The 17936-nt window shown below is 35.4% G+C and overlaps 1 protein-coding gene across 3 annotated transcripts in view; it reads right to left on the bottom strand.

Moving 5' to 3' along the window:
- Nucleotides 1–422: 422 nt before the first annotated feature.
- RNF145 (ring finger protein 145) overlaps nt 423–17936 on the bottom strand; it is a 96721-nt gene continuing 79207 nt past the window's right edge. For all 3 annotated transcript variants that reach the window (XM_008692438.2, XM_040630352.1, XM_040630351.1), the window contains 5 exons: nt 15163–15303; nt 12197–12379; nt 5571–5718; nt 4312–4668; nt 423–2045 (listed from right to left, as the gene is read on the bottom strand). In XM_008692438.2, coding sequence (XP_008690660.2) covers nt 1662–2045; nt 4312–4668; nt 5571–5718; nt 12197–12379; nt 15163–15303 — 1213 coding nt within the window. In that variant the 3' untranslated portion in view covers nt 423–1661. The remainder of the gene's footprint in view (nt 2046–4311; nt 4669–5570; nt 5719–12196; nt 12380–15162; nt 15304–17936) is intronic.

The following is a 17936-nucleotide window of genomic DNA, read 5'->3' as shown; positions in this document are numbered from 1 at the left end:
CATTTGGCCCATCTCCCTATCTCCCCACTGTCTGGCAACCATCAGTTCTCTGAATTTATAGGTCTGATTCTGCTTTTGTTTGCTTATTCGTGTTTTTTTTTTATTTCACATAAGTGAAATCATATGGCATTTATCTTTCTCAGTCTGATTGATTTCACTTAGCATAATACCCTCTAGGTCCATCCATGAAATGTGTACTTTTTTTAAAAAGCTCCCCAAATGTTCCTAATGCAAACCTAGGTTTGCTTCCACTAGTGTAGATTTCAAAGAGCTGGTCATTTTCAATCAAGAAGTTTTGCCATCTGCAGGGCATTTTTGAGAGGGATCAGGAGATAAGAAACCTGGCTGGATAAAAACAAAACATCCTAGGAACAGAATTTCAAACACTTTACAGTAATAATCATTGCAGGAACAAAACATAGTTATCTTCAAATTTAAATTTATTAAGACATTCAGCTATGTCTGTCAGTCTACATCCAAATTTGCTACTAAAAATAAAATAAAGTCACATCCCACGTTAGGAATATCGAGTCTGAAAAACACTTTTTGAGCCAAGCCTATTGTATAAATAAATGACTAGTTTCTTTTCATATCAAAATTCCCATAAAAAATTACATTCCCCCCTCCCCAGTTCTACCTGTAGCCATGATGAATGTAAAAATTTAAATATGACACATCCTTGTCAAAGAAAAGGTGCAAAGTCTATTAACAGCTTTAAAAGTGGCATTTGCAGAGTGTGATCATACAGGTATGTACTCATTCCCAAAGTGCAAATATTGCCATAATTTAACACTGTTTTGATTCAGTTGCAAGAATTAAACATTACACAGGATTGAAAAGTACACTTAGGGCCTTTATCAGTGCCCTAAAGCCCCTCCCACTTTGGTCTCCTACACTAACGTGGACCCCAAAGTGTTCATCAGAGTTTTAGTTTACTTCACACAGCCAACACAGTATACAATATATTAACAAAAGTTCCATATACATCAAAATATTGAAGACTCCATCATAAAGTTCAAGAGTCTCAGATTACATGAATGCACCCGCAAGGCCCAAGTGCCCACCCACCCCTCCCCTAAAGCACATACCAAGTACAAGCGCGCTTCAGTCTTGGACTACAATCAATGCTCTTACGTCTCTGATTTCATTTCAGTGCTGTACAAAACTCAATTATCACCTGACTGAGTTCCAATTAACTGAGGGAAAGGGGGGTGGTGAAAAGAGCTGGTCACTACTCATACTCTGTAATAAGAATGATCCTGTCCCATGGAAAGTGAAATGTCAGTTCCGCTTCTGCCTGCTTCTTCCCACGCTGTCCTGATGCGTTTATCCTCCTTTCTTAAGCCCCTTTCAAGCACTCAAATCTGATTTTATTTATCCCTTACAAATCAGGGGCAGTTTCTGAAGTTGAGGTTGAATTTTCTTGGCAAACCTCTACAAAATATCAGCATAGGACATATAAATACATTTTGATTAGCATACATTGTAAAATTTCTCCCACAATGTCAAGGGGATGAAAGCAAGCAGTCTCCACTGAGAGTACTTCCTGGATCAGATCCTTGGAATGTCAAGTTTCCTGCCTCATCATCTCACACATTCATTCCTCAAATCTGAGCTCGAATTTCATAGTGAGTTAACCCCTTCTCCAGACTATCAAAGCGTTACTTCTGCTTCTTTTCTTCTAGGCTGACCTCAACAGGACATGCTTCATCTTTTGCACTAAAAGGATATTCCTTAGGATCACAAGTCCCTTCCTGGCTATCTGATCTAGTGTCAATGCACTCATTATTGTCCCTAGAACCCTCCTGCATCCCAGTCCCTGGAGGATGCTCTTGATCTGGAGGTTCAGTTCCTTCCTGAAGCATGTTTTGCTCGACTCCAGCAGGAGGCTGTGGAACCAGCTCAGTTCCTAACCCTGGAAGCTGGGAGGAGTTTTTGAGGTGGCAGTGGCACAGGGGGCAGGTCTCCTGGACATACAGCCACTTCTTGAGACAGCCTGCATGGAAGAAATGACTGCAAGGTGTGATCACAGCAGATTTCATGTCCTAGAACAGGGGGAAAGACATCTCAATAAATGCCTATTATCAAAAATCTTTGCTGCTAATCCCAAAAGTTCTAGTTCCAACACTTCTTTCCCACAAATTCCCCAACAGAAAATTTGTAACACAGATTTTAGAATAAAACTCATTTTAGATTACAGTGATAATCCTCCTGCCTTCAGAGACCCCTTTATACCAACAACGCAAGATCCATTGGCTAAACAGTTAAAAAAAGAAGTAAAAACCAAAAATGAGAAAGAAATGAACGTCTGAACTGGCTTCTGCCTTCGTACAAAACACGAGGATCACACAACTACTGCGGTGTGATTACTGGGACCCCCGGCATGGCAGAGTGTACTCAGAACCTCAGAAAATCTGACGAAGACAGGACTTTCCACAGTGATGCTTCAACACAGCTCGAGAGATTATTCCATAATGAAATTACTGGCAAGGAGACAAAATCAGCCCCATACACCAGGGTATTGGCAAGGAAGTGGCAATTTCATTAGGGACAATGTATGTAACGCAGTCTTCAAGATACAGTCTGTATAAGCCAGGGCTTCTCAATGTGCGTCACAGCCACCCAGAGTGCTTGCTAACCACACACATTCCTGCCCCCCCCGAACTGGGATATCTGAAGATGGCATTCACAAACCATAGTTACAGCAAGCCACCCATGTAACTTTCATGCACACTCAAGTCTGATAACCACCGAATTAAGAAGTGGTATTACTTTCCATTAACGTTCCTTGCAGAAGATATACTTGGGGAGGGAAGGCTGAGGACATGAGTTAATTGTTAAGAATATACATTTGGTGATTCAACCATTAATTTTGTTTAAAGTCCCCAAACAAGGAGTTGTAGTTGTCACAGAAATTCCTTGCCAAGAACTGGTAACACCTGGGAGTCAACTTTTAAGCAGAAAGCCATCCAAGGAAAAGCAGCCAGCTGGGAAGTGAAGCAATTTGACTTTAATTTTCTGTGTGGTATCAGCAGGTAGTTCTAGCACCTCAAAAAAAGTGATGTGACAACAGGAAATACAAAAAGGAGACTCTTAAATCCCAGAGATGGAATATTTAGATATCGGCTGCTGAAGTGGATGTGCCCTGTCTTCGACGTGCTGTCCTGCGTACGACGATGCTACCAAGCGCAAAGGAAGCAGAACCAAGACAACGACCACTTCACTTGGGGGGGACCTACAATATTCCTTAGTCCCTCAAATGCAAAAATAACCTGGAAAACATTATTTTGTGAGTACCCAAAAGTATGTTCTAGTAACAATAAAAAAGTGGTAGTTGCATTTTATTCTTAGACAAAATTCTTATACTAGATAGTCTTTAACACAAATAGATACACACCCCCATCTAAACTGTAAAGCAGCCTTGGACAAAGAACATTCCCTCATATTCACTGACACTATCTATAGTTTTATTTCACCAGCTTACACTCTTTTAAGAGCAATTTTAAAGTTTGTTGTTGCCCTTAATTTCTATCCATACTTCCAACAGTACAGTTTAGCTATAAAAGCTGCTACTTAACCATCCGCCTGCACAGGTTACTGGTGACTAAACTGTAGGCCTGTTTTTTGTTGTGATATTCCCAAACTCATTTAAATACTATCTTTCAATTTTAATAGAAAGCAGATGTCAGCTATTCATAACACCCATGCCAAAGATGCCAGGAAGGCCAACTACAATGGCACATGGATTGGCTACCTCCACCATATCCTCCCGCCCCCACTTCCAAACACACAGGCTTGTATCCACCTCAGATATCCACCAACCCACAGGTAAACACATACTCTCTCTACCCATGTTAAGTAAATGAATACTTCTTCCCGATCCTGGAAATACCAGAAGGAAAAGCATCAGAATCTTGGCACACCACTTTTCAGAAGTTGCTGACTCCTGAATGATAGTATATATTTGACAGTACATATATATATATATGTGTGTGTGTGTGTGTGTTTGTGTGTGTATTTGGGAGTAAATATAAAATACACCTGACCTGTTTTTCCTTTATTTATGGGTGAGCAATGTTGAAAATAACAATCAATTAGAACTTGAGGGACTAAATTTAAAACTTAGTTCAGAAATAAAATGGAAATATTCTACATATTCTATCAGGTCTTTAATAATTTCTGAGACCTATTTTTTTTTTAACCAAGGAAATAATTCTGCCTAGAAATTTAACTTAAATTTGGTTAATATGGTTAAAGTCCCAAGGGATACACCAACCACCCACCCAAATGGATTCTTAGTGTGCTAGTTACCTGATAACAGATGGCACAAATATCGTTGTGTTTCTCCAGCTGCTCTTTTGTAGCAATGGGTAATGATTTAATCTTATTCACAGCATCCCTACGGAGAAGGAAGCTCTTCCACCCCAGCTGTGCCCGAAGCCACACATTGTAATAGGAATGGATGAAGATGATCATTGAGCCCATTACGGTCCATTCTCCAAAGATGGTCTCTGAGACACCATAGGCCACCACACAGAGGGCCACAAGAAACTCCAGAAGGCGGTAAGTGCCATTCACATAGTAGATGACATCATCCATGTTTTCCACTGGCTCTTTTCGGAATTCCTCAACCATAAATAAGACATAAATAAAAAGTGTTCCCAAAACCTGGGGGGAAAATACATGCATTTTAAAACAGAGTATGACCACTAAGAAAGGCTTTTCAGAGACTTTAAGCACTAACAACATTCCTGATACTTAAAGGATGCCATATTTAATATCAGAGGAAACCATGGTATAATTAAAATGTGAGCTATCTCAGTAATCCAGGCATTCGATACGAAAAAGCCATATCCTGAGACGTAACTTTCTTAAAATAATTCTGATTAGTCATCCTTTTTCTCTGCATTTTATTTATTTTATTCCCCAGATCAGCAAAACCCATTAAAATTCTATTTAAATTCCCTAATTCTGTAGTCATACATGTTCCTCAACTTTCAAAGAACTGTTACCTTTACAAGGAACAATGAATAAATCTTTGTTGCCAGTGTTTTATTTTCTTTTACTTCTTACTGATCAGGCAGCAAAGATCCACTTTCAAGTTACAATAAGCTTATTATTTCCAGGCAATATTCTCTCTTGTGTGTATCTATGTGTGTTTTACACAAATAGGTCATATATTCATACACATCATGAAACTAAGGATATTTTCGAGTGGGTATTTAAAAAATATGCTCCAAACAAGCTATACAATCTTTTTAATATTTTTTAGTTACTTATCAACTTAAGCTTTACACGATAGCTCTATATCATTTTAAGCATTTGCAAAGTTTAATTACCTTGATAAAAAAATACAGTGACATAGATAGGTGGTAGGTAGATTATTTTAATAACCTACCATCTAACTTATATGCTCATATCCATGTAATGTTTTTCTGATAAGTAAGGTAGGAAGTAATCACCAAAATAGGCTACTTATAATCATTTATCTCGAAAAAGTTTAATTCCTTTTATGGAAGGAAAAATACGAAAATCAGCTGTTACATAAAGTTAATTATTCCCAGGCTTACCTGAAGAGAGGTGAGAATGCTGCTAGAAATAATGATAAGCAGCCAAAAATCCATGTGGAAAAACTGGCAAATCATGTAAGCCATGTAAGCAGGGAACACTAGTAAAAATAAACAAAGGCTCACAGCACGGAAGTGTTTCCATAAACTCCTAGAAAAAGAAAAATATTCCTTTAAAGCGCCACTCACCCAGGACCACAACAATCACGTTAGCAACTGATAGGTTGTAGGCCATGCTGACATTTCCCACACACTTTACTAAGCATCCTTCTCCTTGCCAGTCACTATACTAGATTTCAGGACAAGGGTCACAGACCTGGTATTTCAAAGCCACCTGAGTCACCTTTTCTCTTCTCTCCGCTCAGTCAAAATTGTCAAGCACCATCAATTCTTTTTTTTTTTTCTTTTTCAATAGTTAGCTTTCAGTTCCATCTTCATTCCTACCAATTTCAAAGTGACTTCAGGCTTTTGGAGCATTAAGCCTTAACAATAATGTGTGATGTTAAGTCATGAGACATCTTCTTCCCATCCGTTGCACTGTGATGAAAATCTTCTGCTACTGTGAGCGCAGTATTACCAAAAGAAATGGTTCTCCAAGAGCTATATTAATCCTCACATCTGTCAGGAATGGGGGCGGAAAAACTATGAACCACTGTGTTGTAGGACCTACGAGCTGGTCTTCCTCCCCTAGTCCCAATCTATCCTGGACACTGCCTGCCTGATTAATCTTCCTAAAGCTCTACTACTCCCCGTAATATTGTCAATGCCTTCTCTAAACTTCCTAGCCTGGCATCTGAGCTCTTAGACTCCCAATTTTTTGGTCCAAACTTGTTAATACCTGTTCCTCACTATAAGCAAAGATGGTTAATTAACTGTACTCCCAGAAAAACACCAGCCTCTTACATCCCACTAGAAATGCCTCTGTCCCAGTCTCTCTTGTTCTAAACCCTTTAGGCTAGCTCAAGCTGAACAAATCAGGTAACATGAATCCTTTCTCCAGGAATCACTGATCTTCTCAGAATTCTTAACACTGGTACCAGCCAATCATACACTAAAATTGTAGTCTTGTTTCAATGATATAGATATTTATATGTTGTATGCCTAAACATTTTTATTTAGAGTTATCGAAATAATATATATGTACACACACATAAAAATGTCTTATCACCCAAATTTAAACTCCTTGAAAAAAAACAATTCCTTCTTCACGTAGCTCAGCTTTTAAAGCTAAAGGCTTGTTTGAAATGCCAAATAAAACTTGAAAATTTATTTCTGCTTGATATTTTTCAAATTATTTTCCATCTATTACTACTTTTTTTTTTAAAAGATTCTTTTTTTTTTTAAGATTTTATTTATTTATTTGACAGAGATAGAGACAGCCAGCGAGAGAGGGAACACAAGCAGGGGGAGTGGGAGAGGAAGAAGCAGGCTCATAGCGGAAGAGCCTGATGTGGGGCTCGATCCCATCACGCCGGGATCACGCCCTGAGCTGAAGGCAGACGCTTAACCGCTGTGCCACCCAGGCGCCCCTACTTTTTTTTTTTTTTTTTTAAACCTATCTATCTACCCAAATGCAAAGCCCTATGATAAAAGCAGGACAAAAGTTATCATGATTGTCTCATGGGGGAACACTATATATATAAGTATATATATAACTTCATATATATATATAGTTTAATGTATACATATACTTTATATATAGCTTAGTGTGTGTATATATTATCTATATACTTTTTACATATAATACTACTATGCTTTTAAGACACCCAACAGATCAAGAGACTTCTTAGACTTAGATTTCAGTTTCTGATCCCACTTGAACCCCACCTGCCAAGGGTGGAATACATACACAGAAGCAGTCCCATAGTTATGGCAAAAGGAGAAGGAACACAATTTTTTTCTTTTGTGTCTTCATACATCAAAATATTCTAACAAATCATTCCTTTAAATACACCCAATTTAAGATAGATTGTATATCAAGTTCTAAAAGAGAAACAAAAACCTTCCCCAACAAGTGCCTTAAGTAGAACTTCGGAAAATCTTTCTGTACAATAGGAAAAAAGTGATTTCCACCCCCTGTAAGTTTACATATAGTTACTTTATAGACCCAATTTACAAACAAATAAAGATAGAGGGCTGCCACAAAAGATTTAAAAAAAAAAAGATATTAGATATTTCCATTTCCTGGGTAAATAAAAGCCAAAGGTGGAGTAACTTTTTAACACCGTGATCACAAATCTAGAAGAAATCAGTGTGAACCCAAAACAGATTTCCTCTTAAAACATAAAACTCAATTACAATCTATGTAAACTGAGTATCAAGACTTAAAATTATTAGATTTCCTATAAAACATGTACATTTATTCATTTAATCATTGAGGAAATGCAGATTTCAACCCAAAATTGTTTAGAGCTCACGGCTACAAAAAAAATTAATCTGTCTTAATTTAAAATCATTATCTGTGATCTCAAATCCATGCAGTCTCAAGGAGACCAAAAAAAGTGGCATAAATCACCCTTTCTATATTTAACTATAATAATATAGGTGAGGAAGAAAAATAACCACACACAAAGTTAAATGCTAGACTGTATGTGACTTTCTAAAATTAGTAATTCAGAGAAGAATTATTATTATGGTAAAAATTAAAGCTAGGTACTTTGGAACTGTTTTACAGCTTTTCTTGCAAACATTTTCTACCTTCAAAGTTATGGGACAAACATAAACTTGCCAGTAGTTCTGATTTGAGATTCAAAACATAAAAAGTTTTATTTTTTTAAAGAAAGGCAGGCAGGAATTACTCTAACAACAGTTATACTTTATTAGATGTTAAATTATAGATCACTTTCTTTAATAGGGTAATTTGCCTTAAAGCTTGAAATATATTTTTCAAAATCAAGTTATGATCCATTTATATAAAATAGGTATATATTTACGTTATAGACACAAGTGTATATTTTTATATACATACACAGAGAACCATAAACCCCATTATATGCCAAGAGTTATAATCTAATTTTGGCATAAATGTGTATACACACACACCAATATATATACACAAGCACGGGTGTGTATATTATATACACAAGTATATGTATTCTTATTTAAGCAGTGAAAATTCAATAAAAATCTAATTTAAAATTAAATCTAAAACGAATAGCAGAAAACGACACTGAAATCTTATCCCATTAATAGGCTAAGCACTATAAAATTTTTAAAAAATTTACATTCACCCCAATCCATTTTTTTCAGAAGTTTGTCCCTTGAAAATCTATGTAATTTAAGTAGACCATTATCCTAAAATTCCTTGTTAAAAACTGAAATAAAATTTATAGATAAAGGCAACAATTATCTCTATAGCTAAAACTGAGACACCTTAGTAAGTTAAACACTAGAAATTACCTCTAGTCCAAGCAACTCCAAAACATGTGAGGCTTTTCTCCCCCTAATAATTATTTCTTCAATGAAAGAGAGAAGCAGTGTTATATGAACTATCGATAGTATCTCTTAATTATTTCTCTAATTTGAGAATTAAGATACTTTTCATTTCTTTTCTCAATCCCCAGTACTCTGAATTAGACATAATCCTTGACTCAGGATACACTGTCACCATTGGTCTGTGGGTGCCTCTCTTTTGACTGAGCTAGTAATCTAATTCCTATCTTAAATACTGTAACAAGCCTTTACGAACCCGTCTCGCCATACAAAAGTGAGGGCCCGGACGATAACCCACATTTAACCATATAGCAGGCCTGCCTATTCCACGTCCTGCTTCCCTGCACCCATTGAAAGCATTAACTTGAATCTGTGTTCTTTACTCTCTTGCTTGCTTTCCCTTTTATAGTTTTATTAATCTGTACGTATTAAGAGTCTATTTTAAATTTTTGTTTTTAACATAAAAATAACATAAAAATACTGTCTTTTGGAATTTACTTTTTAACTTTATAATGCTATGAATCATGCATACTGTCTTCTGTGTCACTGTATTTCTAACATTCCACGATGACTATTATCACATTTACTCACCCACTTTCCTGTTCGATTGTTATTTGGGTTGTTCCCAGATTTTTGCTACTGTGAACTGTGCTATGAACATTATTACACCACTTTATACTCCCACCAGAAACCAGGGATACCATGTCATCTAGACCGTCTTCCACTCTAGATAATCAGCTGACTTTCCTCTCTCTCCCTTCTTTCTTCCTTCCTTCATTTATTCCTTGCCAATCCCACAGGTTTAAAACAGTACCTCAGTGTGGTATTGATATACACTTCTTTGACCACTAAAGACGCTGAACTTCTCTTCATATTCATGTGTCTCCTCTTTCACTAAAAGCCTAAAGATAAAAATGTATTTCATCCATTTCTCTTGCTCATTTGAGCTGTTTGTATATGATACCAATTCTTGGGCAAGTGAAATACTATGAATATCTTCTCCCAGTTTATAAAGTTAACTTTAGGTCTAAAAAGTTATTAACTGTAATTGTGAGATTTATCACTCTTTCCTTTCATAATCATAGTCATTCTTAATTCTTAGTCTCGCTCTTCCATACCAGTTCTGTCAGTTTAATAAACTGTTTCCTACTTCAAAGTCCAAAATTTATTAGCCTATGTGAGTTTTAATTTTTTGTTTTTGACATTTTAGGTCTCTAACACTCCAGAGTTGATCCTTTGTTTATAGTGTGAGATAGGAACCCATTCCATCCTTTTCCAAATAGAAACCATTTTTTCCAGCAACATTACAGAAAAGTACCACCTGTCCCCACTTATTGGACATGCCACCCCTGTCATATACCAAAGTCCAACATATATGGGTCTGTTTAGGGGCTCTCTGTTCCACTGCTCAAGCTGTCTATACTCCACCCAATATTACAAATCTGCATAGTTCCTCCTACTATGAGTGAAATAAAAGAGTATCTTTCTCAAGTTGTCTGATTTCAATACAGGGATTATACTCGCCTCACAGAATGAGTTGGGCAGTATTCTTTTCATTGTCTCGAAGTGTGTGTGTTTCAAATAGGGATAATCTATTCCTTCAAAGTCTGAACTTGCCTGTAATACCACCTGGGTCGAGATGTTTGCCATTTGTTTCCACTACTTTAACAGCTACAGAACTATCCAAGTTTTTAAATTCTTCTTGAGTCAGTTTAATAAGTTATATTTTTCTCATACTCTTCCATTTCATTTGTTTTAAAAAGTACTGGCATATAGTTGTTGATAGTACCCTCTTACTTACCGTAGGCGATGGTAGGAGAGAAGAACCTAACCCTAATGATCCATCCCTTTTCCATCCTTTCACAGCCAAGAGCACCTCTCGGCCTTAGGCGAATGCCGCAGCAGACACCAGCAAGAACACTGACATAGATGCAAAATAACCACCCCACACCCACACACAGGACTTCTCAGTTTTGCTCCTTTCCTTCTATATTTCCTATTTGACCTTGGAGGAAAAAGCCAGTAATGAGGCCACTTCAACATCCTCGTGGGAATCAGAACTGATTTATTGGTTCTTACGGCAGTGGAATTATAGATTTCTTTCTTTTTTCTAATACTTTCTATAGTATTATATTAGTCTTATCAGTATATGCTAAATTAATTTGTATAAGTAATACTACTAAATGATACTGCCAGAAATGACAAAATAGTGTTGTACTTAGGTCAAAAACAACCCATTTAAATGGCTACTTAACTGAGTTCACCACTGAGTTCAACATCTTAAATGCTACCATTTGAGAAAAATTTCAGAATGTTCAGCAATGTGGGATATGGGGATAAAAAGATAAATCTGATGAATTGTAACTAAAATGTTAATTTGGAATGTTTTAAAAATCTGGTGTCAAAATTCTATCTCCCAAAAGATTGCCTGTTCCCTTACTCATAAAACTCTACCGAAGAAGCAATAAATTCAGGTATTTCAAAAATCACCAGAAGGTCAACAGACACTGGAAAGAAACAGTGACTCTGAATTTTTAGTAATTCTTTATAGAATGCCCTTGTATAAACTACAGTAAGTTTAATTCTATCTTAAAGAGCTAAATAATAACTTGACTTTTATTCCTTAAGAGAACATCTGTAATATGGCATGAACATGAATGCAGCTATTAATTTCGCCTGGTTCCATAAGATGTCAAGAATCCCCACTAAAACCTCAGTAAGTTGCAACTGTCTAAAGGCCATCAGATGAGGCCATTATTCCATAAATGCCTATCTTTATGACTGCCTGAGAGCCTTTGTTTCTCTCTCCTTCACATGATTTTTCTCCGTTCTCTCAATGCTTTCTCTGCTTTAGGATTACACAGAATAAAATTATATTTTTTACTATATTTCCTGGACTAAATCTGATGCTCTCCATTCTTCATTTTAAAACTGAACAAATATAAAAGGTATTAATTAAATTTCTCTGAAGAAAAAGTTGACTTGTAATTACATGGCCTTTGATGTGATTTCTAACTATAAGAATCTGAGAGGAAAAAACAGAAAAGTCAAACATATAGAAAAAATAAAAAGGTAAACTTGTTACCTTAAGCTAATACCAATTATTCATCCATTTTCGGTCTCTAAACATTATCTAAATCCTCAGACAACACACTCATAAAGAATATTACAAAAATTTCTTTTAGGAAGTTTCTTACTTGTCTCTAGATGCTCCCAGCGCCAAAACAATAGGATCTGCAATCTCTAACATAGACTGTAGAATAGAAGCGACGACAATGAAAAGGATAATACTGAGCAGGAATGCCCGGTGAACAACCTGCAGCTCTATCAGACCAGTCTGCACTGCCAGGATTAACAGCGTGACTCCTTCCGTCATGCCCCTAAATTAAGCACATGTTTTCAGAAAAATAAACAATCAGAATCTCATCTCATTGCAAGAGAAAATAGTCCAAAGACTTACACTGTTGTTACATATTGGTGATCTAGTCTGACTTAGACAAAAAACCTGATCAGAATATTAACTTATATAGAACATCGATGTAACAGTAATACAGAGTCACAATACACCATTATATGTGCGCAAAACATTAACAGCTATTATTTTAGCCCACAATGAGGAGATAAAAAGCAACTTCCAAGATAAATAAAAGTGTTCTAACCAGGCTTTGCTAATGAGCCAGACACTCTACCATTCTTAGATAGCCACTGAATTATACATATTTTAACATGAGATATATTTTGATTATAAAAAATAAAATCATAGGTGAATGTCTTCATAATTTTGGGAGTAGAAAAGGTCTCTTTAAGCAGACCATAAGAACTAGAAGACACACATAAACTTTTTTGAAATTCAGTTTCTATATGGAAAATATACACAAAATCCTGAGATCTTTTTCATCTTATTGACTTGATTTATAAAGAACTCTCACAAATAAATGAACGAAGGATAAGTCCAGTTTTCAAAACCACAAATGAGCAAATATTTCGAAGTTTGAGGACCCAACCACTGACACGAAATTTTGAGAAAAATGGGGACACTAATGTTGAGATAAAACAGATAAAACCTTTCTGCAGAAAAACTTGCTAGTAAATTTAAAAATGTGTATACCCTTCAACTCAATAACCTTACTTTGTAATAATTTACTCTATGGATGCGCTACAAAAAATTTAAATGTAAGAGAAAATATAGTGAATAACAATATGTTATGTGATATCACAGGGACAGAATTGGCAAAATCCAGACTCTGAAAAATTAAACAGGACAATCTGGTGTCTTCAACAAATAAAATTTTTAGAAAGGGAAAAAAATATAACACAGCAGGGACCTAAATATTAAGAGACTTAAAAAATATTAACCAATTGCAATATGGGCCTTATATGGATATGAAGTTGAGCAAACAAAATGTTAAAAAAAAAAAAAAAGTCAGGGAAATATGAACACCAACTGGGAATTTGATGTGAAGGAATTCTCTTACTGGGAATGAATGTGCTATTGTAGCTATGCTTTTTCAAATGAGACTAAAATATTTATGGATAAAATGTATTATATCTGGAATTTGCACCAAACAAATGCAGCTGGAGATAATGGAGGGGACAAAGTAAGTGGAGTAGATAGGGGCATTCATGACAGAAGACTGGCTGTATTACTGGAGATGGGTGGCAGATATATGGAGGTTCATTTTACTATTCTTTCAACTGTGTTAATTTGAAAGTTTCCTGATTAAGAGTTTAAAAAAAAAAAGACATATACAAGGGTACCATTTTTTAATAGCAAAAAATGAAAAAAACACATCCATATTTTGGAATACTATGCCTTTATCAAAAAAAGAGTGAGGAGGTCTTTGTGTTGACATAAAAAAACATCTAAAATATATTTAAGTGAAAAACTAAGGTGCAGAACCATGTACAGTATCTGGAAATGAAACAAAAACAACAGTAGCAAAAATATATATATATGCGTACTTTTCCCTGTAAGAAACTTTAACCATTATAAGCTGTTACCTTCAGGGAGAGGAAATGGCAAGCAGGGGGAGGAAGAATTGTCACTTCCCATTTCATATTTTCTGAATGGTATGAATTTTGTGAACTTATACATGAATTATTTTTCTTTCTTGCCCTCCTCCCTCTTTTGCCATTATAAAGGTGTTAGCTGGGACTAGCAGGAAGATTATAAAGCATACTTTTTCTTTTTTTCCTCTTCTATCATAAAAAAAATAATGTACACCAAAAAAAATGTTTCCTCCAATTTACAAGGTATGCACCATCTACCGATTCTGAAACATTCCATAAAGATTTAAAGATTTTTTTTTTAAAGATTTTATTTATTTATTTGACAGAGAGATAGCCTGCGAGAGCAGGAGCACAAGCAGAGGTAGTGGGAGAGGAAGAAGCAGGCTCCCAGCGGAGGAGCCCGATGTGGGGCTCGATCCCAGAACACCGGGATCAAGCCCTGAGCCGAAGGCAGACGCTTAACGACTGCACCACCCAGGCACCCCATAAAGATTTTGAGATTATATAAATTTATATAAATGAAACCATTAAAAATTCCTATTAACAGAAATCATTGACAAGCTCTAGAAATAGAGTTTCCCAATATCTAATCTTAGTGATTTAATAATCAGATTAACTACTCTGCATTCTCATTAATGCACCCTTTGAAACTTCAATCAGTATCAAAATTATGTCCACACACAAAAAATTTTTAAGTATCAAATACAGAAATTTGATTTTAACAGGGCTACACTTAAACTTCAAATGGGAAAAAGCACGCTATTAAAAATCTCTGGTGGCTCAGCTGGTTAAGTGTCCAACTCTTGATTTCAGCTCATGACTCATCTTGGGGTCGTGAGACTGAGCCCCGTGTCAGGCTCTATGCAGGGTGTGGGGCCTGTTTATGATTCTCTCTTCCTCTGCCCCTCCCCACCCCCCCCAATCTCTTAAATCTAAGAAAGTGTCCAATAAATACTGATATGTACATACAGTAAAAATCCATCTTTTACATATGGAAATTCAGTTATATTTTCATAGTATTTTAAATCCAAATAGTTGCAACCATTCAAAAAAATAAAATCTCAAAATTCCATTTCCTCTGAAATTCATCATTACTTCTTCAAGTTATATATAATATTTACAAGTCTAGAGACATCCATAGTCAAGAACTTACCGATTCATGGCAGGATCATTCATGAAAGCTCGGTAACCCTGCAAGTAAAACTTGCAGAGTGTCAGAACACCCAAGGCAACAAAGGAAACCGTGAAGACCAAACCCAAAAGCGAATAAGGAGTGCTGCAGCATTCAGCAATACTAGAAAAAGGGGGGTGGGGAAATATTGACAGATAAAAATTTTCCATTTGAAATAAAACCATCTTAAGCCTTCAAATAACCACCAACCTTGATCTGATTCTCATCAATTAAACCACCCCAAACCAAAATTTGAGGTAAAAAAATCACCTAAGCACTCCATTAATAATTTAAATCCATTCTATTATCCTAATCTGCATTTTTAAAATCTCTTTAGCAAATATTCAGTACATAGTACCATATCTGAAACAATGTCTTCTCTATTTTTATATATCTATCACCTCTTTCAAAAGCAGTAAGGACTCAAATTTTCTTCAAACCCTAAGAAACACATAATTAACATGCTGATAATATTCAAAAAAGACTCGTATAGTTGCCCACAGTTCCTTCTGAAAAATGTTGGCTGCACAAATTGTTCATAGTCCAATTTGTGCTAATATGATTACTTGTCAAAACTCCTTATTTGGCCAAACTATTATCAGGGAAGGCCCATATTGACTTTGCAGTCCCCAACTCCTCTCAATACAACAGTATTTTCCATATTATTGATACTTTATATTTTAATTTAATTTAGGTTTACACGACTGCATATTTTCTGGGTTGTTTCAAAAGCATATCCAAGAATACAGCCAAAGACCATTTAAAAATAATTTTAGTATCAATTTTTAACATAAAAGTTCGCTACGAATACCACTTACAAGAAGAACTGGAAGACCTTACACTAACTAAAGATTGTAAATACTTTGACATTTTATGGAAATACATTCGATACTTTCACTGAACATATTAGATACTAAATTATTAACAAGTATTTTACAAACATATGTAATATTATGTACTAATAATTTGGATTTAGCATTTATACAGCATTTAACAAATGTTCAGAGAAGTTTTAAAATTCCAGTTAAGAATTTCATTTGTACCCATGAGGAATTCATTCAGGCAAATCACCCCCTGTCCTTTACTATGTAGCTCTGTGCTTCTACTACATAGTTACCCTTTCTAAACAACTAATTGCTTTTAAGTTTTTAAGTGAAAACATCTACTTTTCCATAGATCAATGCACAGTATGATGAGAAAAAAATGTCTGGTTTTCTTTTAGGAGTCAAAATATCTATGAGTCATGGTGGTTGATAGCCGAAAGAATGATTTTATGGCATTCTTACAAATCTAATTTCTGAAATGTGACATTTTCTCAGAGAAATCCTTATGTTTAAATCCTTATGTTTAAACAAATTGTCTAGTAACTAAACAGTGATAATCATGGCTAAAAATATACTAAAAATTTTACTTCGTTCTCACTGGAAAAGTCTGAAAATTTAATGATGATCCGTACTATTTCTCTATTCTTGTCTCCAGATTTAAAGAAATCTTGTACATCCAAGCAGTATGATTTAATTACATTTTCAAGAGGATATTTTTCAAAAGAGAACATACTTAAGAAAGCAAAAGGTTTCAACCTAACTTTGAGGAAGTGAAAGAATTTGGAAATTTTATAAAACTTTTCTTCCTCTCTCTCTTCAGTGAGATGTTTTATACTGAATTTTAGTTTCTATTTTCTGGCTGCAAAAGCAAACCTTTGTTTGCATGTGCTTTTTTAGTTGGTTTGTTTAGTCAGGGTATGCTGATAAACTTGCAATCTTCCTTTTGTAAATAAGTTGTTCTTTGGCAAGGCAACACACCAATGTAACCTGGCACAAAGGAGCATCAAGGACAACAATGCTTACAGAGATAGAAATTAACAGAAGAGCCATATGGGAACTTCTCTGTTAAAAACCAAATTTAAACATTCCTATTTTGAGAAAGAGTAATCCATTCCATGTCTAAAAAGGAATAGAGAGAAAAATCATTTTGGCAAGACACCTAAACCTCATCTAAAAATCTCAGTATTACTTTCCTACTTTGTAAGTAAATCCAAATTCATTCATGGCTTACTGACTTGTTAAGCCTATTACACTATGCTACACTTGATCTGATTGTACTTTTTAATGGCTAATAATCTGGTTTAAAACATGACCAATCCCAGTCCCACACTTAGGTTATTATCCTAACCAAAGGATTCTATTTCTCTTTCTCTTAAAATTGAATTACTTTTCGGATCATTTTAAAATTCTTCATAAAACTTCCATAATATTTACATTAAAAAACAACAGCAATGAAACTTCACTAATAATGAACTATTAAAATGTATTTGGTATCAATTTATTGCATGCTTACAGAAGCTACTTATCAACTCAAAGTGTTATTTTTAGAAAATACAAAATCTGACTCAGTGCCAGTAAGTTTATTCTGCTTATTTACTAAAATACGTACTACCCTGTGACATTTTTACTGATATTTAACACTGTGTAACATTTTCCCTACACCCCTTACAACCTGATCCCTGCATAGTGCTCCGTCATTTGGTTGGCTGAGAAACAATGGCTCTATTAACTAAAACTCAACACTTCTTGCTTATATGTACTCTCCTGAAGGACAGAGTTTCATTCTTGCCTGTATGTGCCAGGGAATGAAGATAGATAGCCATGTGCTAGATTCTGAGGACTTGAGATTCAAACTCAAGAGTGGAAAAATGACAAATGTGGATGTAGCATAAGCTCACAACAAAGATACTTTAGCAGAAAAAGGACTCTGAT

Source organism: Ursus maritimus, unplaced genomic scaffold (assembly GCF_017311325.1).
Source record: "Ursus maritimus isolate PB19 unplaced genomic scaffold, ASM1731132v1 scaffold_15, whole genome shotgun sequence".
Classification (NCBI taxonomy): domain Eukaryota; kingdom Metazoa; phylum Chordata; class Mammalia; order Carnivora; family Ursidae; genus Ursus; species Ursus maritimus.
The sequence above is the reverse complement of the archived record's forward strand: the minus strand, read 5'-3'. Positions and strand labels throughout refer to the sequence as shown.